The 23079-nt window shown below is 46.3% G+C and overlaps 1 protein-coding gene and 2 pseudogenes across 3 annotated transcripts in view; 2 read left to right on the forward strand and 1 right to left on the reverse strand.

Annotated features, from left to right (window-relative positions):
• Nucleotides 1-3080, reverse strand: part of LOC111523614 — a 28614-nt pseudogene extending 25534 nt beyond the window's left edge. Inside the window, exon 1 of the transcript XR_003306893.1 lies at nucleotides 2868-3080. The product of XR_003306893.1 is annotated as a retinitis pigmentosa 9 protein-like (transcript). The remainder of the gene's footprint in view (nucleotides 1-2867) is intronic.
• Nucleotides 3081-11421: 8341 nt separating this feature from the next.
• Nucleotides 11422-11694, forward strand: LOC111523624 (annotated as a pseudogene).
• A 10224-nt stretch (nucleotides 11695-21918) lies between these two features.
• The window catches only part of FKBP9 (FKBP prolyl isomerase 9), a 53423-nt gene continuing 52262 nt past the window's right edge, over nucleotides 21919-23079 (forward strand). The window contains exon 1 of one of the 2 annotated variants that reach the window (XM_023188400.1): nucleotides 21919-22307. Coding sequence is in view for 1 of the 2 variants with exons in the window: in XM_023188399.2 (XP_023044167.1) it covers nucleotides 22087-22307 (221 nt within the window). In the remaining variant the exon portion in view is untranslated. The remainder of the gene's footprint in view (nucleotides 22308-23079) is intronic. The other variant, XM_023188399.2, reaches the window with a different exon arrangement.

Raw genomic sequence — 23079 nt, forward strand, 5'->3', positions numbered from 1 at the left:
TTTTTTTTTTTTTTTTTTTTTGAGATGGAGTCTTGCTCTGTCGCCCAGGCTGGAGTGCAGTGGCCGGATCTTAGCTCATTGCAACCTCCGCCTCCCGGGTTCATGCCATTCTCCTGCCTCAGCCTCCCAAGTAGCTGGGACCGCAGGCGCCTGCCACCTCGCCCGGCTAATTTTTTGTATTTTTAGTAGAGACGGGGTTTCACCGTGTTAGCCAGGATGGTCTCGATCTCCTGACCTCGTGATCCGCCCGTCTCAGCCTCCCAAAGTGCTGGGATTACAGGCTTGAGCCACCGCGCCCGGCAATTTTTTTTTTTTTAAAACCAAAAAAGGCCTTTCTGTTTTTTCTCTTTTCGATCCTATTCCTGATATTTTTCAGTCAACTGAAACCCCCTTAAAAAAATGTTGGAGGCCACTGTTTGCTTCCTGCCTTGTTGGCATGATTTTGGTTGAGAAAAATGTAAAATTTCATTGGCCTTTTAGAAGGCTGAAAATCTCCCAAACTGGCCTAATACTTAACTCTTCCATTTCCTTACACTTCTGCTCCTTCTCCCTTTTGCCATCTTTGGTAACACATAGGAGACTTCTGGCACTCCTGAGACCCCTTGAGGACATGGAAAAAGGGGCCATGCCCACCCTTTTTTGGGGTCTTCAGTCTTTCTCATGGAATCTAAGAGTCATGAGTAGGCTTCTCTCAGGTCTATGGCTCGGCTCTATTTTGCACAGAGTTTCTGGATCTCTTTGGCTTTTGGAGTATGAGGTATTACTTTGCATTGTAGGGGAGAACTTGACATTTGCAAGTGCGATGGCTGGCAAGTCACTGGCAAAAGCTGCAGTTCTGGAAGTGGCTGACAGCTGTTGCAGTGAATGGTCATTACTAAAGGAGGCAACTTGTTTCTTTCCCCGTTTAGATTAAAAAGGTGTGCTCTGAACACTTGAAGACTCTTGTGGGAGGGGGGCTTTCAGGATGGGGAAGACATTGGCTAAAAGTTTACATAACAAACGGTACGGTACCTCTGTTTAAAATACTTTTCCTGGTAATTTTATCTTAACCAGTTTTTAACCTATGCCTTTCTTTGTCTCAGCAAAGAATTCTGTTTAGGTACAAGTTCTGTGTCTTTTAGATGTAAATTTTTTTATTTTGTTATTAGTTTTTTTATTTGTTATTTTGTTTAATAGGCTTTTGAAAGTGCAAACTTAGGGTTGCCTAGTTACTAATTACTTAGGGTAGTGGAACAGATAATCAAGAGACTGATCGTCTAAAGTGGACGATCACTAAGTGGACGATCTTAGTGGATGATCACTTTAGACGATCATCTAAAGTGGGCATAGACTATTAGAAAACTGGCTAGTGAAGAATTTTATAAAAGATAAAAGATCTGCTTCTGTTTGTATGTCTATGTTTATATGCGTTACAGCATGTCATATTTCATTACCAAATATATGAAAAAGTTCAAATTAATTGGCACCAAAATATGCCACCCCGACATATTGATGACTCTGAGCTAAAAGAAACTTGAGAACCAGCCAACACAGGAAAACTTCACCTCGCCCGCAACTGCTCCCCTTTTGTAAAGAGAAATTTACATCTTTAAAGGAAATTTCCATTAGTAAACGTATCTGTATCAGACAGACAGCTGCCTGGAGAAAGCTTTCATCACCTGAGAGCATTACAAAGCAACCTTTATTCATCATACATTTTGACCCTTCCATAATTTGTCTCCACCACGCCCCAAAAGGCCCACGCCCTTCTTTCAGTCTCCCATTTTTGTGGCCCTCCAGTACATGGGTATGTGAAAAGAGTTTTTCTCCCCGTCTCTACTAAAAAATACAAAAAACTAGCCGGGCGAGGTGGCAGGCACCTGTCGTCCCAGCTACTCGGGAGGCTGAGGCAGGAGAATGGCGTGAACCCGGGAGGCGGAGCTTGCAGTGAGCTGAGATCCGGCCACTGCACTCCAGCCTGGGCGACAAAGCGAGACTCCGTCTCAAAAAAAAAAAGTTTTTCTCCTGTTAATTGTCTTACGACAATTTAATCTGTGACCCAGCTAAAGAACCTAGAAGGGTAGAGGGAAGCCATATTTCCCTCCTTTACATTTGAATCTTCTCGACACCACACTCTCCCGGGTCATCTGGACCCTCCTGAACTGGAGCCAGGGGAGCGCAGGGCCTCCCACGTCAGGGCCCCAGTTCCGCGTGGTGCCGAGCGGAATTGGTGGTGGTGGCTCCCTGAATGCCCACCCAGGACCCCGGTTTAAAAAAAAAAAAAATTCCTCCAACATGGAGAGAACAAGTCCGCCTTTGTTCTACCTGGCATCGCAGTGGTCAGTCCCCGCCGCCCATTCTCTCTTCTTCCCGGCCTCGCCACACCAACACTGCAGGACCCGTATCCTCGTCCCTTCTCCACAGCAGAGGATGAAAAGAACGGGGTTTCTCCACGTCACAGTGGCCCAGGGAACTCGGGTGGAGCGTGGGGGCAGCGTGCTGGGCTGAACTTGCCTGTTCGGTCCACAAATGCCGAGCGAGCGCCAACAACTCTTGCCTCCCCCAAAAGAGGCGACGCCCACACCAAAGCGGGGGCGAGGAGCGCAAGCCGCTACCGCCTCCCCGGGCCGAGGCCCCAGCCCACCTGCGCCGCGGCCTCCAGGGCCCCTCCGTGGCCGGGAGGGCCTCGCTCTCCACCCAGTGAGGACTAGAAGTCCCGTCGCAGACACCACGTTCCTCACAGGCCCGCACCCCTGCCTGCCCCTGGGGGCTTGGAAGACCCGGCCCAGCGCTCACCACGGCGCCCGGCGCCCCTGTTCCCAATTTGTCCCTAATTTTGAAGACGGGCGGCGCGCGGGCTGCGGCTCAGACGGCGGCTAGAGACTCACAAGGACTCCAGGCGCGTGAGCTGCTGCAGATGCTGCGCGCCGTGCCACCGCCGCTTCTGCTCCCGGGCCCACTGTAGCTCCTGATCCGGCGGCTCCCCCGGCCGCCACGCGCCCCTCGCCCCCTCATCCTCGCGCCCCGGCTGGGACAACATCGCGGCACCCGCGGCGCGGCTCTGGCTGCGGCCAAAAGGGCACTTCCTCCGCGCGGCGCCCCTTCCCGCCCCCGCCCCGCGACTCGCCCGGGAGGGGACCCGAAGTCCCGGCCTCGGCCGGCAAATCCCCGCTTCCCAGCGGCCGGCCCCAAGTCAGTGCGCAGAGTACCAGAGCCCCAGAGCCCAGCCGCCAGCCCCCTGCTGCCGGTGGGCGGGGAGCGCCCCCTGGCGGCGGCTGGAGCCGAGGCGGGGCGGGGCCCTGGGTGCGAGCCTGGGGGAGCTTCCCGGAGCCTCAAGGTTCCCGCCCGGGCCACACCCACCTCCCTGACCCTTTGAGGTCTCCGACCGAGGCAAGGGGTCTTGTGCAAGTCATGTTTGTAGGTCCCCAGTGACCAGAAACATGGGAGCTGCTCATTACGTAGTAATAGGATTCAGCCATTTTTGGAAGAAAGCAATACTCTGCACGTAAATTCTCCAATTTTCAGGTCATATGATCCATGCTTAAAGCATAGTCAATGTATATTATATTTAGCAAGGTATATGTTCTGGAGATGAAAATAAAAGCTACCATACACAGCACTTGTTATGTACCAGTCAATGAGCTAAACCCTTAATTAGAATGTCTTTAATCTTAAACTTAAGTGTTGTTACCACCCTTACAGTGATCTACACATTCGGTGCAATCCCTGGCAAAATCCCACTGACTTTTTTGTTTTGCAGAAATAGAAAAGCCAATCCTAAAATTCATATGGAATCTAAAGGGACACCTTCCCTGGGCCTCTTACTTGTTTTGCAGCAAGTAGGTGCAAGTAGGTTAATATGGCATATTAAATTTATTGATTTGTGTGTGTTAAACCATCCTTGCATTCCAGGAATAAATTCCATTTGGTCATAGTGCATCACCCTGTTAATAAGGTATTCAACTTGTTTCCCTACCATTTTGTTGAGAATTTTTGCATTAATGTTAATAAGTGATTTGGGGGTGTAGTTTTCTTATAATGTCTTTATCTGGCTTCGTATTAGGGTAATGCTAGCCTCAAAATGAGTTAGGAAATTTTCCCTTCTCTTTAATTTTTTTGGAAAGGGTTGAAAAGAATTGGTGTTCTTTAAATGTTTGGTAGAATTTGTCAGTGAAGCAATTATGTCCAGAGCTTTTCTTTGGTGGTATATTTTATTTTTTATTTATCTTTAGAGACTTGCTAAAATGGCTCACACCTGTAATCCCAGCACTTTGGGAGGCTGAGGCAGGCAGATCACCTGAGGTCAGGAGTTCGAGACCAGCCTGACCCATGTGGAGAAACCCCCATCTCTACTACAAATGCAAAAAATTAGCTGGGTGTGGTGGCACATGCCTGTAATTCCCAGCCACTTGGGAGGCTGAGGTAGGAGAATCACTTGAACCCGGGAGACAGAGGTTGCGGTGAGCCACGATTGTGCCATCGTACTCCAGCCTTTGCAACAAGAGTGAAACTCCATCTAAAACGAAAGAAAGAAAGAAAGGAAGGAAGGAAGGGAGGGAGGGAGGGAAAGAAAGAAAGAAAGAAAAAAATATTGTTACAATACAAGGTTTTATAATTACCTGATTATTTATCTTTATTGAGATCTTTATTTCTTCACGTAGCTTCTACTTACTGTCTAGTGTTCTTTTATGTCTTCTTTTTCTAAATTTATTTTTGTCTTGTTTTTCTGAGAAAATCTCGCTGTGTCACCCAGGCTGGAGTGCAGTGGCTCAATCTTGGCTCACTGCAACCTCCACCCCCAGGGTTCAAGCAATTCTTGTGCCTCAGCCTCCCGAGTAGCTAGAATTACAGGCATATGCCACCACACCTGGCTAATTTTTGTATTTGTAGTAGAGATGGGGTTTCACCATATTGGCCAGGCTGTTCTTGAACTCCTGACCTCAAGTGATCCACCTGCCTTGGCCTCCCAAAGTGCTGGGAATACAAGCATGAGCCACAGTGACTAGCCTAGTGTTCTTTTATTTCAGCCTGTGAAACTCCCTTGAGCATTTCTTTCAGGGCTTGTCTAGTGGTAATAAACTTCTTTGACTTTTGTTTATCTTGAAATGTCTCAGTTTGTCCCTAATTTTTGAAGGACAGTCTTGCTCCATATAGGACATATGATTGATGGTTTTTCCTTTTAGCAATTTGAATAATCAGCCATGTGCCTTCTGGCTTCTAAAGTCTCTGATGAGAAATCTACACATAATCTAATTATGGATCCCTTGTCAGATGAGTTGCTTCTCTCTTGCTGCTTTAAAGATACCCTCTGTGTCTTTGTCTTTCAAAAGTTTGACTATAATGTGTCTTGTTGTGAATCTCTTTTGAGTTCATCTTAATCGGAATTTGTTGAACTTCTTGGATTTTTATATTCCCACATTTCATCAAATTTGAGAAGTTTGGGCCATTATTTATTTAAATAGTCTCTGTGCCCCTTTCTGTTTCTTTCCTCATTTCTGGACTCCCACAATGCATAAACTGGTTCACTTGATAATGTCCCATTGGTCCCTTAGGCTCTCTTCACTTTTCCTTCTCTTTTAATTTAATTTTTTTTATTGTTGTTGTTGTTAGAAATGAAGTCTCACTATGTTGCCCAGGCTGATCCTCAAGCAGTCCTCCTGCCTCCTGAGTAAGTGGAATTACAGTGTATTACAGGGATAGATCATGGGCAATTGCATGGAGATAGTCTATAAGAGCTGGCCAATTTTATGATTATTTGAAAACTTGCATCAGGATAAACAGCTGCTTTTTTCCCCTTTTAGAACATGGTTCTTCTTGGAGAATATGTTCACATTCATTTTCTATGAAGTGCCACTCTTTCTGAAATTCTTTCATGATTCAGGATACACCAACAGCATTCTCTATTATGTTTTCCCATCTTCTGTGCCATGTTTCTATGTTGTTTGAGGTATGCAGAAATCCATCTCACATGCACTCATATACAGACCACAGATTTAGTGGAGACAGTATCACTGAATAGCAACACCATTGCATAAGTGTCTTTTTTGTTGTCGTCGTAGACAGGGATCTCACTATGTTGCCCAGACTTGTCTCAAATTCCTGACCTCAGGTGATCCTCCTACCTTGGTCGCCCAAAGCAATGGAATTACATGAGCCACCATGCCTGGTCACATAAGTGTCTTTTTAAACTTCCATACACATAATTATTTTTGAACAGTGAGAAACTTCTCTGGCTTCTGCAGGCAAATTAAGCTTTAATTAATTAAAAAAAAAAAAAGAAAAGCTCCTGGAGTGTCAGACAGAAAGAATACCAATGCAGGAAAATGACGTGGTTTTGTTGTTGTTGTTTGGGTTTTTTTGTTGTTGTTGTTTGTTTATTTCTTTTTTGAGATGGAGTCTCACTCTGTTGCCCAGGCTGGAGTGCAGTGGCATGATCTTGGCTTACTTCAGTCTCTGCCTCCCAGGTTCAAGTGATTCTCCTGCCTCAGCTGGGATTATAGACGTGTACCACCACAACTGGCTAATTTTTGTGTTTTCAGTAGAGACAGGATTTCACCATGTTGACCAGGCTGATCTTGAACTCCTGACCTCAGGTTATCTGCCCGCCTCGGCCTCCCATGTGCTGGCATCACAGATGTCACTTTTGGCTGGCTATGGTGGCTTCCGCCTGTAATCCCAGTACTTTGGGAGGCTGAGGTAGGAGGATTGTTTGAGGCCAGGAGTTTGAGGCCAGCAAAATAGGGAGCCACCATGCCTGGCCTTTTTTTTTTTTTTGACATAGAGTCTCACTCTGTTGCCCAGGCTGGAGTACAGTGGCATAATCTCAGCTCACTGCAACCTCTCCCTCCCGGGTTCAAGTGGTTCTCATGCTTCAGCTTCCTGAATAGCTGGTACTACAGGCACACACCACCACTCCTGGCTAATTTTTGTATTTTAAATAGAGATGGGGTTTTGCCACGTTGGCTAGGCCGGTCTCGAACTCCTGACCTCAATTGATCTGCCTACCTCGGCATCCCAAAGTGCTGGGATTACAGGCATGAGCCACAGCACCTGGCCCTCTTTTTATATTTCTTAAAAAGGTGTTCAATTAGACAATAATTTTAGCTATACTGAGGCTGGAGTGCAGGGGCATTATCACAGCTCATTCCAGCTTTGAATTCCTGGGCTCAAGCAGTCCTCCTACCTCAGCCTCCCAAAGTGCTGGGATTATAGGCATGAACTCTTTTATTTAATCCCTTTAGGGTAAAAGAAAAGAAAGAAATTGTCCAGTCACAATCAGTGACCTTAGAGTCAGCAAGCAAGTAGTCTAAAAATGTTAAGATATAATTTTGTGCTGAAACCAATTGAGTCAGGTTCCTCTCACTTGCAATTGAAAGAGTTTTGAATGATTCAAATATTTGCCATGTTAGATATATAAAAACATGATTTATTTTCTCACCAAGAAGACCCAGGGATCAATATTTCCACTGAAGCAACTATTAGTCAAGGCTCTTTTGAAAATAACAATGAACCAAAATCCGAATCAAACTGTTTTAAGGGAAACAAAAGGAATTTATTGGCTCACATATGTGAAATGTCCAGGGGTGAAGCTTCAGGAATGACTGTATCTAGGTGCTGAAATTATACAGTCAAGCACTTTCTCCCTCTCTCAGCTTCACCTTCCTTTGTATTGATTTATTCTCATGTAGGTTCTCCCATGGTGGTGGCAAAGATGGACACTAGAAGGCATAGATGGCCACCAGTTTAGCAGCCTCCACTGAAAGAAATTTCCACTGAAAGAAATCTTAGTTCCAAAAAACTTCCATGTGTTATACTCATTGACTCAGCAAGCAGCATGCAGCTCTGAAATAAAAAAAAGCCCTGTGGTCAGAGAGATGCAGTGCTCTTTATAGCGGCAGTAGGCAGACAAATGCCTAGGCAGATAGGGGCAGGTCCCTGGAGAAACCCCACCTTCATGCTGAAGACAGTTTAAAACCTGAAAACCAAGCTACAAGTCAAATCCATGGACCAGATTGAGAACCTGTCTTCCTATTTGACATGCTTTCCTCTGATTGATTCCCCACCCTTCACCAATTTTACATATACCTACCCTTTCCTAATTGGTTTTCTACACTGCCATACCCACCTTTGAGGGGTGCCTTTGCTTTAGACTTTCTTTGCATACTCACAAGCCAATCAGCATGCACTTTCCTATTCTGAGCACATAAAAGCCCCAGACTCAGCCACACTGAGAGAGAAACCAACTGACAGGGTCGGGGGGTGTGCGGGAGACCACCTCTGCGTCCCTTCTCCACTGAGAGCTATTCCATTGCTCAATAAAGTTCTTCTGCACCCTCCTCACCCTTCAATTGTCAGTGTATTCTCATTCTTCTTGGACATGGGACAGGAGCTTAGGAACTGCTGAATGCATGTACATGCTATAACACAGGAGAGCTGGGGCACACCTGGCCCGGCCATGAGCTAAGCCAATGCACAAGCTAGACTTGGCCCAGGTAGACCGAGTAGGCAGGGCACCTCCTGCAGCAGGCAGCATGCCTGAGCAATGTCCAGGTGGCAGTTGCACCAGCTGGAGGACCCTGGCTGGCAAAATGACTGAGAAAAATCCTGCATCACTCTAGCTAAGCCTAGGTTACATGCCTGCCATAATTACCAGGGGTGGAATCAGCTTTACCCCAGTCATGTAGACTGACAGTGGGGAAGGGGTAGTTCTAGAAACCAAAATCAATGTGCTATTACTTAAACACAGAGAGAAAGAGACAGAGAGACAGAGACAGAGAGAGAGAGAGAAAGAGAGGGGATGCTGGGTAGGGAAAGTAACAAATGTGCAGTTCAATAATCTGACAGCCTCCCCAGTTCAATAATCTGACAGCCTCCCCAGTACCAGCTCCTGGGCTGCATTCTAGTCATCTCTTCTTGATAATTATGTTCACCTAAAAGAAAGACGCTGAGGCAAAATTAATATAAGTAGAGAGTTTATTTGGGCCAGGCTTGAGGATTGCAGCCTGGAAGCATAGATTCAAGTTGTCCTGAATATGCACTCTGATTAGCAGCACTAAAAAGTGGATTTTTTTTTTTTTTTTTTTTTTTTTTGAGACAAGGTCTTGCTCTGTTGTCCAGGCTGGAGTGCAATGGTGTGATCATGGCTCACTGCAGTCTCAAACCTCCTGGGCTCAAGCGATTCTCCTGCCTCAGTCTCCCATATAGCTGGGACCATAGGTGTGTGCCACCATGCCTGGCTAATTTTTTAATATTTTGTAGAGATGGAGTCTCCCTATTTTGCTGGCCTCAAACTCCTGGCCTCAAACTATCCTCCTGCTTCAGCCTGGGATTACAGGTGGAAGCCACCATAACCAGCCATAAGTGGATTTTTGAAAGTAAAAAGGTGGGGGCAGGTGGTGGGCTGATACAAAGTTGTCAGGAATTCTCACTGGCTTACAAAATTAACATTGATTAGTGATTAGCTATACACTGTTAAACTATAGGGTATGGGTTATAGTGTCCTGTGTGACATTGTTAGGTTAATTTATTGCCACTTGTTGCAAGAGCAAGTAGTTTCTTTCTCTCTCTCTCTCCTTCCTTCCTTCCTTCTTTCCTTCCTTCCTTCCTTCCTTCCTTCCTTCCTTTCTTTTTTTTTTTTGATGGAGTCTTGCTCTGACCCCAGGCTGGAGTGTAGTGGTGTGATCTTGGCTTACTGCAAGCTCTGCCTCCCAGGTTCACGCCATTCTCCTGCCTCAGCCTCCCAGGTAGCTGGGACTACAGGCGCCCACCACCATGCCTGGCTAATTTCTTTTTGTATTTTTTAGTACAGATGGGGTTTCACTGTGTTAATCAGGATGGTCTCCATCTCCTAACCTCGTGATCCACCCACCTTGGCCTCCCAAAGTGTTGGGATTACAGGCGTGAGCCACTGCTCCCAGCCAATAGCAAGTAGTTTCAAGAGATGAATACATAGTTCAAGGGGAAAGTGGAATGTGATTTGTGTTTCACTTCATGTCTGTCTTAGCTTCATAATTTAAAAGAATTGGCATTCCCAATATAAGAGTTTTTTTTCTTTTCCCAATGTGTGTCTTAGAGCTTATAAAGCAGTGAAAATTCTTTTTACTTTTTATATCCACCTGTTTATGTGAATCCAGGTTCATTACATATTTTGACACCAGACTGAGAAGTTTTCTGATGGTGGGATGTGGTGGCTCATGCCTGTAATCCCAGCAACTTTGGGAGGCTGAGGTGGGAGGATTGCTTGAACCCATGAGCATGAGGTCAAGGGTGCAGTGGGCCATGATCATGCCACTGCATTCCAGCCTGGTGACAGAGTGAAACTGTTTAAAAAAACCACCAACAAAGCAAAAAACAAAAAAAGAAAAAGAAATGCATTACTCACATTTTGAAGCTTTTGAGGAGAGCAGATCAGGTGCCTCAGCCAGTCCAAAAATGGCTTTGACAAAGCAAAAGCAAGTGACTCTGGGATTACTGCAGTTAGGGGTGGAACCTGGGTGAGCATTCCTGCACAAGGACCCAGGCTTTGTGTGGCTTGAACTTCCCCCTACAGTGCCAAGAGAAGGAGTGCATGGGCCTTCTATCGGCTCACTCACCTGTGGGTAAGAGGGAATCGTGGAAGTGGAGCTTGAAAGTTTTCAGTGGTAGGGTAGAACACCAAAAATGCAGTCAGGTTCTTCATAATATGGGGTCACATCTTAAATCCCGCCCAGTTTTCTGATACCAAGAGATTCAATGCAATAATATACCATCCATTAACCAATGGATGGTTATGGAATTCTTTCCCTGATGATTATAACTTTAAAGCATTTTTTAACCCATCAGCCTTTAGTTTATGCCTGTTTAATCTGGAAGGATGTGCAGGCACAGTCCATTTCCAGAGCGAGAGAGAGTAAAGTGATTGTTAGCTAACCATAAACACATACGGAGGCACCCTTCATTTTGTACTGTGGCACCTAGCCCACGCAAGTGAGGAACGCTTCTGTTTGTACTCTCTCACTGTCGTATTATCCTGTCTATGAGCCCCTCAGTTTGTTTTTTATTTTGTTCTTCTGCCCCTCCTAAGATACCAGATTCATTCTTGAGACCAGCCAGGCAGCCTTGGTGTTGACCCACTAGCGGTGGGGCAGCTGCACCTGATCCTTAGCCTGTGTTACTGGACAGGTGTCAAACCTTTAAAGTAAAAACAAAATCCTAAACCCTGGCTGGGCCTGGTGCCTCATGCCTATAAGGCTAGCAATTTGAAAGGTTGAAGTGGAAGGATCTCTCGAGCCCAGGAGTTGGAGACCAGCCTCGGCAACATAGTGAGACCTTATCTCTACTAAATTTTTTTTTTTTTAATTAGCTGGGTATTAACTTTGAAATTTACTGCTTTTGGTCAAAATACACTCTTCAGCTAATGCTTTCTTCCAGCTGGTTGTCTTCTTGCCTGCCCTGTGTTGTAAAATGAGGGTCCCTGACTGCATTATCAAGGGGAAGGCAAGACTGGGCGGTCTAGTCCACTGGAAGACCTGCTCCACTGTTGCCTTCACACAGGTGAACTCGGAAGACAAAGGCTCTTTGGCTAAGCTGGTGGATGCTATCAGGACCAATTACAACGACAGACACGATGACATCTGCCATCACTGGGGCAGCAATGTCCTGGGTCCCAAGTCTGTGGCTTGCATCGCCAAGCTTGAAAAGGCAAAGGCTAAAGAACTTGCCACTAAACTGGGTTAAATGTACAATGTTGAGTTTTTTGTACATAAAAATAATTAAAATAATACAAATTTTACTTCAAAAAAAATTAACTGGGTATGGTGGTGCACACCTCTAGTCCCCACTCCTTGTGAGGCTGAGGTGGGAAGATCACTTGAGCCCAGGAGGTTTGAGACTGCAGTGAGCCATGATCACACCACTGCACTCCAGCACCACTGCACTCCAGCCTGGACAACAGAGTGAGACCTTGTCTCAAAAAAAAAAAAAAAAAAAAAACCCAACCCCCTTCAAGTAACTGAATGGACCCCATCTTGGCCAAGTGGACCCCAGAGTAACTTTGAAAACTAAGTTCTTGGCTGGGCATGGTGACTTACACCTGGAATTCCAGCATTTTCAGAGGCCAAGGCAGGAGGATCTCTTGAGGCCAGGAATTCAAGACCAGCCTGGGAAACATAGTGAGACCTCATCTTTACAAAAAAAATTTAAAAATTAGCTGGGCTGACCGGGTGTGGTGGCTCACGCCTGTAATCTCAGCACTTTGGGAGGCTGAGGAGGGTGGATCATGACGTCAAGAGATCGAGACCATCCTGGCCAACACGGTGAAACCCCATCTCTACTAAAAATACAAAAATTAGTCAGGCGTGGTGGCACATGCCTGTAGTCCCAGCTACTCGGGAGGCTGAGGCAGGAGAATCGCTTGAACCCGGGAGGTGGAGGTTGCAGTGAGCCGAGATCACATCACTGCACTCCAGTCAGGTGACAGCAAGACTCTGTCTCAAAAAAAAAAAAAAAAAAAATTAGCTGGGCTTGGTGGTGCACACCTGTATCCCAGCTGTTTGGGAGACTGAGGTGGGAAGATCACTTGAGCCTGAGAGGTCAGGTCTGCAGTGAGCCATGATTATGCCACTGCACTCCAGCCTGGGCAGACAGGGTGCGCATCAGGCACACCTCCTTATACGCCCTCCCTCACTAACTATGATTAACCTTTCTTTCCTATGGACTTAGAAGAAACCAGCTCTTTCAAAAGATTCCACCACTGATGTCAACCAATGGGGATGCTGCCCTTTCTTTTTTTTGTTTGTTTTTTTGTTTTGTTTTGTTTTTTTTGAGACGGAGTCTTGCTCTGTTGCCCGGGCTGGAGTGCAGTGGCCGGATCTCAGCTCACTGCAAGCTCCGCCTCCCGGGTTTACACCATTCTCCTGCCTCAGCCTCCGGAGTAGCTGGGACTACAGGCGCCCGCCACCTCGCCCGGCTAGTTTTTTTGTATTTTTAGTAGAGACGGGGTTTCACCGTGTTAGCCAGGATGGTCTCGATCTCCTGACCTCATGATCCGCCCGTCTCGGCCTCCCAAAGTGCTGGGATTACAAGCTTGAGCCACTGCGTCCGGCTGCCCTTTCTTTTTTGACCTGGTAAGAGATCCAGTAGGGTTTTCACCTCCTCTGCTTCACATTTTGACATCAGAGGGCCAAAAACCCCACCTTCAGATCATGCCATCCTGGCCATTTTTTTGTTCACGGAACCCATGAAGGGGCATGATGCTCAGTGTTTCTCCTTTCATAAATATTCATGACTCCTCCTATAGCTTATTGAATATGTATATTTGGCCACACTGTCCAGCATACATTTCTGTTCCCTTTGCCCCTCCCTTGAATTGTCTGTCTCTGGCTTCTGGCAGGAGGCTGTACTTCACAGCCTGTCAGAATGGCCACCTGCAGGCTGCAACCCTTTCTGAGAAATAAAGTTCTCCTTTCCAGATTTATGAACTGCCTCATTCTTCAGTTGACAATGTATACCAATGAAAAGATGGATGAAGACATAGATAGTGGTGGCTCATGCCTGTAATCCCAGCACTTTGGGAGGCCAAGGTTTCAGGATCGCTTGAGCCCAGGAGTTCAAGACCAGCCTGGGCAACATAATGAGACACCATCTCTACAAAAAATGCAAAAATCAGCTGAGCATGGTGGCACGCACCTGTAGTCCCAGCTACCTGGGATGCTGAGGTGGGAGGATCACTTGAGCCCAGGAAGTCACAGCTGCAGTGAGCCATGATCGCACCACTGCACTCCAGCCTGAGCAACAGTGTGAGACCTTGTTTTTAATTTTTAATTTGTATTTATTTATTTTTAAAGACATAGGCAGCTAGAGTAATACAAAGATGAAAGGGAGATTATTCACACACGCTTCTTAAAATAGAAATTACTAAATTTTATTTTACTTAAAGTTAACAGAAAATGACATATTTGTGAAATTAAAGGAATTTTTTTTTACTACTAGAGATATTCATTCCCAAAAGAGTCATTTAACACTAAGAAAAATGATTATGGTTATAAAAACTACTAAATGGGCATATTTCACAGCACACACACAGACATATGCACGCAGTCACACACACACAACTCTAAGAGTGATTCTGTGTTTTCTAGGGGAGAAAATATAATTTATTTTCTTTACCTCATAGGTTCTTAGTTGAAACAGCCTCCTAAAAATAAAAGTCAGCAGAAGTTTGGCCGGGCGCTGTGGCTCATGCCTGTAATCCCAGCAATTTGGGAGGCCGAGATGGGTGAATCACCTGAGGTCAGGAGTTTGAGACCAGCCTGGACAACATGGTGAAACCCCATCTCTACTAAAAATACAAAAAGTAGCCAGGTGCGGTGGCCTGTAAGTCCAGCTGCTCAAGAGGCTGGGGCAGGAGAATCGCTTGAACCTGGGAGGCAGAGGTTGCAGTGAACCAAGATCATGCCACTGCACTACAGACTGGGCAACAGAGCAAGACTCCATCTCAAAAAAAAAAGTTTATTAAGTCATTGCTATACCCATCACACAGGAAAGGATTCTCAGTTCAAATGGATTTCTTTCTCAAGGCAGTGGCTTAGGGGCCTTGCTTAAATAGTATTTTAACAAAGACTCATAAATCCTATAGTGACAAGAGAGCATCTTCAGGTTTCCAAAAGGTAGGAAAATGTCAGAAGGTAAATCTATGGGAAGAGAAAAGTCTCTGGCGCTTTTGTCTATGAGCTTATAAGCAAATCCTGCAAAAGCCTATCTTTAGGCGGGAAAGGCAGGAGGCAGGAAGACCTTTTGTCTTTGTAAATTGCTGTCCTGCCATCAGGCAACCAGGGGGAAGGGTAGAGTGTCCCCTGCCCTTTAATCTTCAGCTCTACAATCCCTAGTATATTACGGAGGAATATTTTGGTTTCTTTCAGTTTTAACTATATATTTCCACTTTTAAAGCATCCATTGACATCCTGGTACACAGTGAAACTTTCTCTTTGGTAGACTGCTGCAGAAATCCAACTCCAAGAATGTCTGTGAGGACTTCATCACTGTTACACTCTCTGCCACTACTCCCTTTTGCTGACCTCTTTATTATTATTGCTTAGAATTCTTCTTCTTTTTTGGCTTATGGCTCTGATGTGGCTGGAAGGTGCACTGTCTTAGAAGAGGAAAAGGATAGCTTGGGATTTAAGCCTCATAAGGCCAATATCATACATATTGTATTAGTCTGTTCTCATGCTGCTATGAAGAAATACCTGAGACTGGGCAATTTATAAAGGAAAGAAGTTTAATTGACTCACAGTTCCACAGGGCTAGGGAGGCCTCAGGAAACTTACAGTCATGGGAGAAGGGGAAGCAAACACATCCTTCTTCATATGGCAGCAGCAAGGAGAAGTGCTGAGCAATGGGGGGAAAGCCCCTTATAAAACCATCAGATCTGGTGAGAATTCACTTACTATCATGAGAACAGCATGGAGGTAACAACTCTCATGATTCAATTACCTCCCACCGGGTCCCTCCCACCACACGTGGGGATTGTGGGAATTACAATTCAAGATGAGATTTGGGTGGGGACACAGCCAAAGTGTATCACCAAACCATATCATATTTAGCAGGTTTGAGGGAAAAGCTATACATATTTATAAGGGGATTGGGTAAATACATATGTCACATACATCCCACATTTCCTTTGAGACCAAGTTTTTGCATTAAAAAGAGATGGAATTTGGCTCTTTACAACAAAAAGTGAACTACAGGATATACAGACAGTTTGTGCAAATCCTCTATAAGCTGCTGAAACTGGCCAAAGGCCTGCAGTAGCTTATCAGAAAAGAATGTTTGTGAGGCCGTCCTCTGTCCAATCAGAGTTGTAGTGGTCTGGGTTGTAAATCAGAATTGATAGCTCCTATTGTTAGGGAGTTTAGCCAAAGGAATTTAGACATTTGCCATGCCAGTCAGGCCCTGAACCTACTCTGCCCGTAGGTAACTTCATTTCCTGAAGCTTTGAGTGCAACTTAGTTGATAAAGCGGTGTCTATTTTGGTCTCTCAGATTACAAACTTTTTTTTTCTTTTTTCTTTTTTTTTGAGACAGAGTCTCACTCTGTCGCCCAGGCTGGGGTGCCGTGGCATGATCTATGCTTACTGCAAACTCGGCCTCCTGAATTCAAGTGATTTTCCTGACTCAGCCTCCCAAGTGGCTGGGATTACAGGTGCTGGCTAATTTTTAGTAGAGACAGGTTTCACCATGTTGCCCAGGCTGGTCTCGAACTCCTGACCTCAAGGGATCCACCCGTCTTGGCCTCCCATAGTGCTGAGATTACAGGCCTGAGCCACCACACCTGGCTTCAGATCATACTTTCTTCCATGCCATTAATTTGTTTTTCAGCCTTGTTTAGTCTGTTTCTTGTTGCATCTAATTAATTTATTACATTTGTAATGTGGAGAAATATGAGTCAGTACAAAGAAGTAAGAAAGTAAGAAAAAGTAAAAATCAAAACCACAAAAAGCAGAACAAAGAGGAAGTCCAAAATGGTGACTATCCTCTGTCTGTGTAGAAAAGACTGTGAATTAGGGCACACCTCCGTAAGAGAAGTCACAGGGAGCCACATCTACCCACCTGTATTTATGTCCTTTGACTTGCTTTTTTCTTCTTCTTTTGTGTTTATTCCTCTCCGCAAGTAAGTCACTGCACTCAAGAGAGAGACCGTTGGATAGGAGGGAGAAACAGATGGTGTTCCTCTGGTGATCTTGGACATCAGATTATTTTTTTGCAACCTACAAAACTGTAAAGTGAAGTTTTGGCAGTTCCTCAGAAAGTTACCAGTAGAGTTTCATATGATCCAGAAATTCCACTCCTAGATAGTGTCAGTGCTTTTTTTTTTTTTGAGACGGAGTCTCGCTCTGTCGCCCAGGCTGGAGTGCAGTGGCCGGATCTCAGCTCACTGCAAGCTCCGCCTCCTGGGTTTATGGCATTTTCCTGCCTCAGCCTCCCGAGTAGCTGGGACTACAGGCGCCCACCACCTCGCCCGGCTAGTTTTTTGTATTTTTTTTTAGTAGAGACGGGGTTTCACCGAGTTAGCCAGGATGGTCTCCATCTCCGGACCTCGTGATCCGCCCGTCTCGGCCTCCCAAAGTGCTGGGATTACAGGCTTGAGCCACCGCGCCCGGCCAGTGCTTTTTTTTTTTGAGTTAGTGTCTAGCTCTGTTGCTCAGGCTGGAGTGCAGTCGCGGGATCTTGGCTCACTGTAACCTCACGTCTGGCGTTCTAGCAATTCTCCTGCCTCAGCATCCCAAGTAGCTGAGACTGCAGGTGTGTGCCACCACAGCTGTCTAATTTTTGTATTTTTAGTAGAGATGGGGTTTCACTATGTTGGCCAGGCCGGTCTCAAACTCCTGATCTCAGGTGATCTGCCAGCCTTGGCCTCCCAAAGTGTTGGGATTACAGGAGTGAGCCACTGTGCCCAGCCACATCTGGTGTTTTTACATTTTGTGGGCATTTGTGTAAAAAAAAAATTGAGTAGGAAAATTTGTGGAGCCAGAGATAGTGTCTTGTGCCTGTAGTCCCAGCTATTCAAGAGGCTGAGGCAGGAGGACTACTTGAGCCCAGCAGTTCAAGACCAGCCTGGGTGATACAGTGAGACCCTGTCTCTAAAAAAAAACATAGGGAAAAAAACTCATCAAAATATACAGTTAAGATCTATGCATTTCACTTTAAAATTATACCTCAATTTTTTTAAAAAGTGAAAGAAAAAAATGGTCCATATTTTCAGCCAAGGTCAAGAAAGATCTGCCTTTGTTTCAGCTCTCATACTGTAAACAAGTGTGCTTTTTGCAGTATATTTAGTGCCATGCTTTTTGCATTTTTTTGCTTTTTATTGGTGATTTTGCTCTTGTAAGTGACCCTAAGCATAACGCTGAAGGGCTGTCTTGTGTTCTTAAGTACAAGCGAACTCTGATGATAAGAAAAAATATGTGTTAGATAAGCTTCACTCAGGCCTGAGAGCAGCTAGCCTAAATAAACTTTTTTTTTTGAGACGGAGTCTGGCTTTGTTGCCCAGGGTGGAGTGCAGTGGCACGATCTCGGCTCACTTCAAGCTCCACTTCCCAGGTTCACGCCATTCTCCTGCCTCAGCCTCCTGAGTAACTGGGACTATAGGCGCCTGCCACCACACCCAGCTAATTTTTGTATTTTTAGTAGAGATGGGGTTTCACCATCTTGGCCAGGCCAGTCATGAACTCCTGACCTTGTGATCCACCCAGCTCGGCCTCCCAAAATTCTGGGATTACAGGCTGAGCCACTATGCTCGGCTGTAAGTTTTTTTTTTTTTTTTGAGATGGAGTCTTGCTCTGTCGCCAGGCTGGAGTGCAGTGACACGATCTCAGTTCACTGCAAGCTCTACCTCCCAGGTTCACACCATTCTTCTGCCTCAGCCTCCTGAGTAGCTGGGACTACAGGCGCCCGCCACCTCGCCAGGCTAGTTTTTTTGTATTTTTAGTAGAGATGGGGTTTCACTGTGTTAGCTGGGACGGTCTCGATCTCTTGACCTCGTGATCCACCCGCCTCAGCCTCCCGAAGTGCTGGGATTACAGGCGTGAGCCACTGCGCCTGGCCAAGTATTTTATCAAATTATCATTTCTCTTTAAAAATTTCTGACATTTTTTAATAACAAGATTTTTTTTTTTTTTTCTTTTTTGAGACAGAGTCTTGGTATGTTGCCCAGGCTGGACTTGAACTTCGGGCTCAGGAGATCCTCCATCTCAGGCTCTCAAGTAATTAGGACTACAGGCTCCTGGCTCCTGCCACCATGAGCAGATGTTCATTTTTATTTTATTTTACATATATTTTTAAACAGATTCTCACTCTGTCACCTAGGCTGGAGTGCAGTGGTGTGATCACAATTCATTGCAGCCTCTATCTTCTAGGTTGAAGGAGATCGTCCCACCTCAGCCTCCGAAGTAGCTGAATGGGGACGACAGGTGCAGGACACCCTGCTCCGCCTTTTTTATTTTTTATTTTTGAGACAAGGTCTCTCTCTGTCACCCAGGCCGATTATGCAGTGGTGCAATCATGGCTCACTGCAGCCTCAACATCCAGGGCTCAAGCGATCCTCCAACATCAGCTTCCAAATAGCTGCGACTACAGGCACATACTACCACATCTGGTTAATTTTTGTTTGGTTTTTGTTTTTCTTTTTGAGACAGGGTGTCACTCTGTTGCCCAGGCTGGAGTGCAGTTTTTTTTTTTTTTTTTTTCCTGTAAAGTAGTGATTATGACCTTATATAGAGTTGTCATGAAGATTGGACTTCTTGGCATCTAGTTTAAGTGATCAAGTTTCAAATCCCAAGTCTTTACAATTAATATGTATTGTATGTTTAGCATCTGAGCCTAGAAACGAATTCAGAATTCAGCACCAAGATATTTCCCCAAATTGCCATAAGAGGTCAGCAGGCAAGATAAGTATCATCTGTTTTACGGTCAAGGGTGGAAGTAAGAAGTTACCTGACTTGCCTGAAGCCACAGAGACATAAGTGAAGCAAAGACTGGACCAAAGTACATGTATAGTGAATGAACTGAATGTCTGAATTCATGCCAATAAAATGTATAGCAATTTTTATTATCAATGATTATATCCTTCAAAATCAAGATGTTGTTTGACAATACAAAGATGACATGCAAAAGTACTTTTTGGTGATCAATGCCATTAATAGACTACAATCAGAAAGTTTTTGTTTTGTCTTTTTTTTTTTTTTTTTTTGAGATAGAGTTTTGCTCTGTCGCCCATGCTGGAGTGCAATTGTGTAATCTTGGTTCAGTGCAACCTCTGCCTCTGGGGTTCAAGCAATTCTCCTGCCTCAGCCACTGGAGTAGCTGGGATTATAGGCATGCAACACCACACCCGGCTAATTTTTAGTAGAGACGGGGTTTCGCCAGGTTGTCCAGGCTGGTCTCAAACTCCTGAGATAAAGCAATCTGCCCCCCTTGGCCTCCCAAAGTGCTGGGATTACAGGGGTGAGTAATTTTTGTATTTTTTTGTAGAGGTGGGGTTTTGCCATATTGCCCAGGCTGGTCTCAAACCCCTGGGCTCAAGCAGTCCTCCTGCCTCAGCCTTCTAAAGTGCTAGGATTACAGGAGTGAGCCACCAGGCCCTCTGTTTGTTTTTAAAATCAGAGGTAGATGTTGAATTTTATCTCATGCCGTTTTGAGTCTATGGCCACATGATCTTAGAGCTTTTTTCCCCCTTCTTCTGTCCTATAATTTTATTAATAGGTGTTCTATTTCTAGAATAAGCTCTAAGATGAACAATGAACATTTTTCTTGTTGTTCGTGTAGTTTCTCACTCGATCCCTGAAACCTAATTGATTATAATAATCTTATAATTATTGTTTTATCTTCATGTCACAGAGAATACTGACACTTTGTTAATTTGCAGAAGCTCACCTAGGTAGTCCATGTAATGGTATATTTTTCCTTTAACATACTGTTTTTTTATTTTTTACTTTTTTTTTTTTAGGCGAAGTCTCACTCTGTCTGGAGTGCAATGGCACGATTTAGTGGTTCCATCTTGGCTCACTGTAACCTTCAACTCCCAGGTTCCAGCGATTTTTCTGCCTCAGTCTCCCAAGTAGCTGGGACTACAGGCCATGCCACCAGACCCTGCTAATTTTTGTATTTTTAGTAGAGAGAGGGTTTCACCATGTTGGTCAGGCTGGTCTTGAACTCCTGACCTCAGGTGATCCAACCACCTCGGCCTCCCAAAGTGCTGGGGTTACATGTGTGAGCCACTGCGCCTGGCCTAATATACTGCTGAATCCGATTTTACCACGTTTTATTCAGTATTTTTGCATTTATATTTATAAATTAGATCGTGCCCTGTTTTTTTCAGTTTTATTTTTCCTTTTTGTTGCTCTCTTTGCCAGGTTTTGGTATCAGAATTGTGTTTGCTTCCACAACGAGTTGAAAAAGCGTTGATTTGCTTTCATTATTCCAAAATTTTAATAAATTATAACAGCCAATTCCAATTCCAAGTGCATCTGACTACTCTGATGGATTCCTGTGGCATCTGGGTCTCTATGATGAAGTCCTCCCTGGCACAGGATCCTATATGGGAGCTTGGGGGACATCTGCAAGTATCAGCTCACACTGCGGCCACTGATGGCTTGGGGAACCCTCACGGTGCCTTAAAACTCTTGCCTAGACAACTCACGGGAACCTCTCGCACTACATGCCTCCCTTTTCTTTTTTTTTTTTTTTTTGAGACGGAGACTCGCACTGTCGCCAGGGCTGGTGTGCAGTGGCGCAAGCTCGGCTCGCTGCAACCTCCGCCTCCCGGGTTCAAGGGATTCTTCTGCCTCAGCCTCCCGAGTAGCTGGGACTACAGGCGCGCGCCACCATGCCCGGCTAATTTTTTTGTATTTTTCGTAGAGACAGTGTTTCATTGTGTTGGCCAGGATGGTCTCGATCTCCTGACCTCGTGATCCGCCTGCCTCGGCCTCCCAAAGCGTTGGGATTACAGGCGTGAGCCATCGCGCCCGGCCTCCCTTTTCCTTTAAGTAGGAAGAAAAAAAAAAATCCCCAAGGATGGTTTCAGCCTCTTTCAAGGTAGACCATACCTTTGTAACTAAGTTAAAAAAAATAAAATCTAATTTTCCCTCCCTCTCCAAAGCAGCAAGGGGAAATTGGATCCACCGCCACGTAGGAGCCCCTCATGGCACCAAACCCGGTGTCTCCAGGGATGGGCGGAGACCAGCGGGAGGGCTTGGGCAGTGCGCGCTTTTCTCTTACGACTTTGGGCCAAAGCCTTGTCTGGAGATCACAGTGTCTCGCTCGGGGATACGCCCTCCCTAGGCCCAAACTGGGTCCCCGTTTGGAGTTCCCAACCCCACTCCCCGCCGCGGCGCGCACATTCCCAAGGCCGGGCGGGGCAGGGCGCAGCAGGCCCGCCCTCGGCGCGCGGCCAGGCTGGGCTCCTCCCCTCGAGCTGTGGCCGGGGGGCGGGCGGCAGGGGAGACGGGGTGGTGGCTGCAGCCAGGGGAGGGCCGGGAGACCGTTCCACGTTTGCAAACGCAGCCGCACGCCCAGGCCGACCCGTGCCGCCCGAGCTCCGCACTGCGTCCGCGCCACTCTCCTCGCCGCCCCGATGGCGTTCCAGGGCTGGAGGCCCCCGCCGCCACCGCTGCTCCTGCTGCTGCTCTGGGTGACCGGGCAGGCAGCGCCCGTGGCGGGCCTGGGATCCGACGCGGAGCTGCAGATCGAGCGGCGCTTCGTGCCCGACGAGTGCCCCCGCACCGTGCGCAGCGGCGACTTCGTGCGCTACCACTACGTGGGGACGTTCCCCGACGGCCAGAAGTTCGACTCCAGGTACCGCGCCTTGGCGCCCGGTGCGGCCTCCGCGGATGCGCGTCCCTCTCTCCCGACAGGCCTTTCCCTCCTGCCGGACCTCCCCTAGCTCCGCCCAGTGCATCCGCGCTCCTCCCTTCTTCCGCTGCCCAAATCCGCCCGGACCCCAGACCCTCCGCCGCGGGTGAGCCTCCCGGCCCTCACGTGCCCTAGGCCGCCCCCCTGGACTGGACCCTTGGAAGACCATGAGCAGCGGGGTTGGGGCAGACCACACCCTCCCTTTCCTCCAGCGCATGGACACACGCAAAATCAGTGTAAAATAATCAGTGTGAGTGGGGGCCGCGTTGCACAACTGGAACCCTAAGAGTGGATGTTCGTGCCTGCCTCTCTTCTCCTTTTCCTGTTCCTTCCCTCCGCTCCCTTGGGAATCTAGTCAGATGGTGCTTCTCACACAAAACGATGATGATGAAGAGGCTAGCAGGCGCAAACAAATAATGAGCTGTTAACAATGTGTAGATGTAATTGTAAGTACTTTCCATATTGTAGTGAAATCATTTAATTGTACAGCAGTCTTGTGAGGTAGGTACTATCACTACCCTCATTTTATCAGTAAGGTAACAAGCAACTGAGGCTACGAAGCGTATTGAAACAGTGGAGTCAGATTGTTTAATCCAACTCCAGAAGTCTGTGCGCGCAGCTACCACTGCCCTTCCTTTCCGGCCATACAAAAAAACCTCTCTTGGGGCTGGGCGTGGTGACTCTCTACCAAAAAATTTAACTCGATTACTCTACC

The sequence above is a fragment of the Piliocolobus tephrosceles genome, chromosome 8 (genome assembly GCF_002776525.5).
Source record: "Piliocolobus tephrosceles isolate RC106 chromosome 8, ASM277652v3, whole genome shotgun sequence".
Lineage (NCBI taxonomy): Eukaryota > Metazoa > Chordata > Mammalia > Primates > Cercopithecidae > Piliocolobus > Piliocolobus tephrosceles.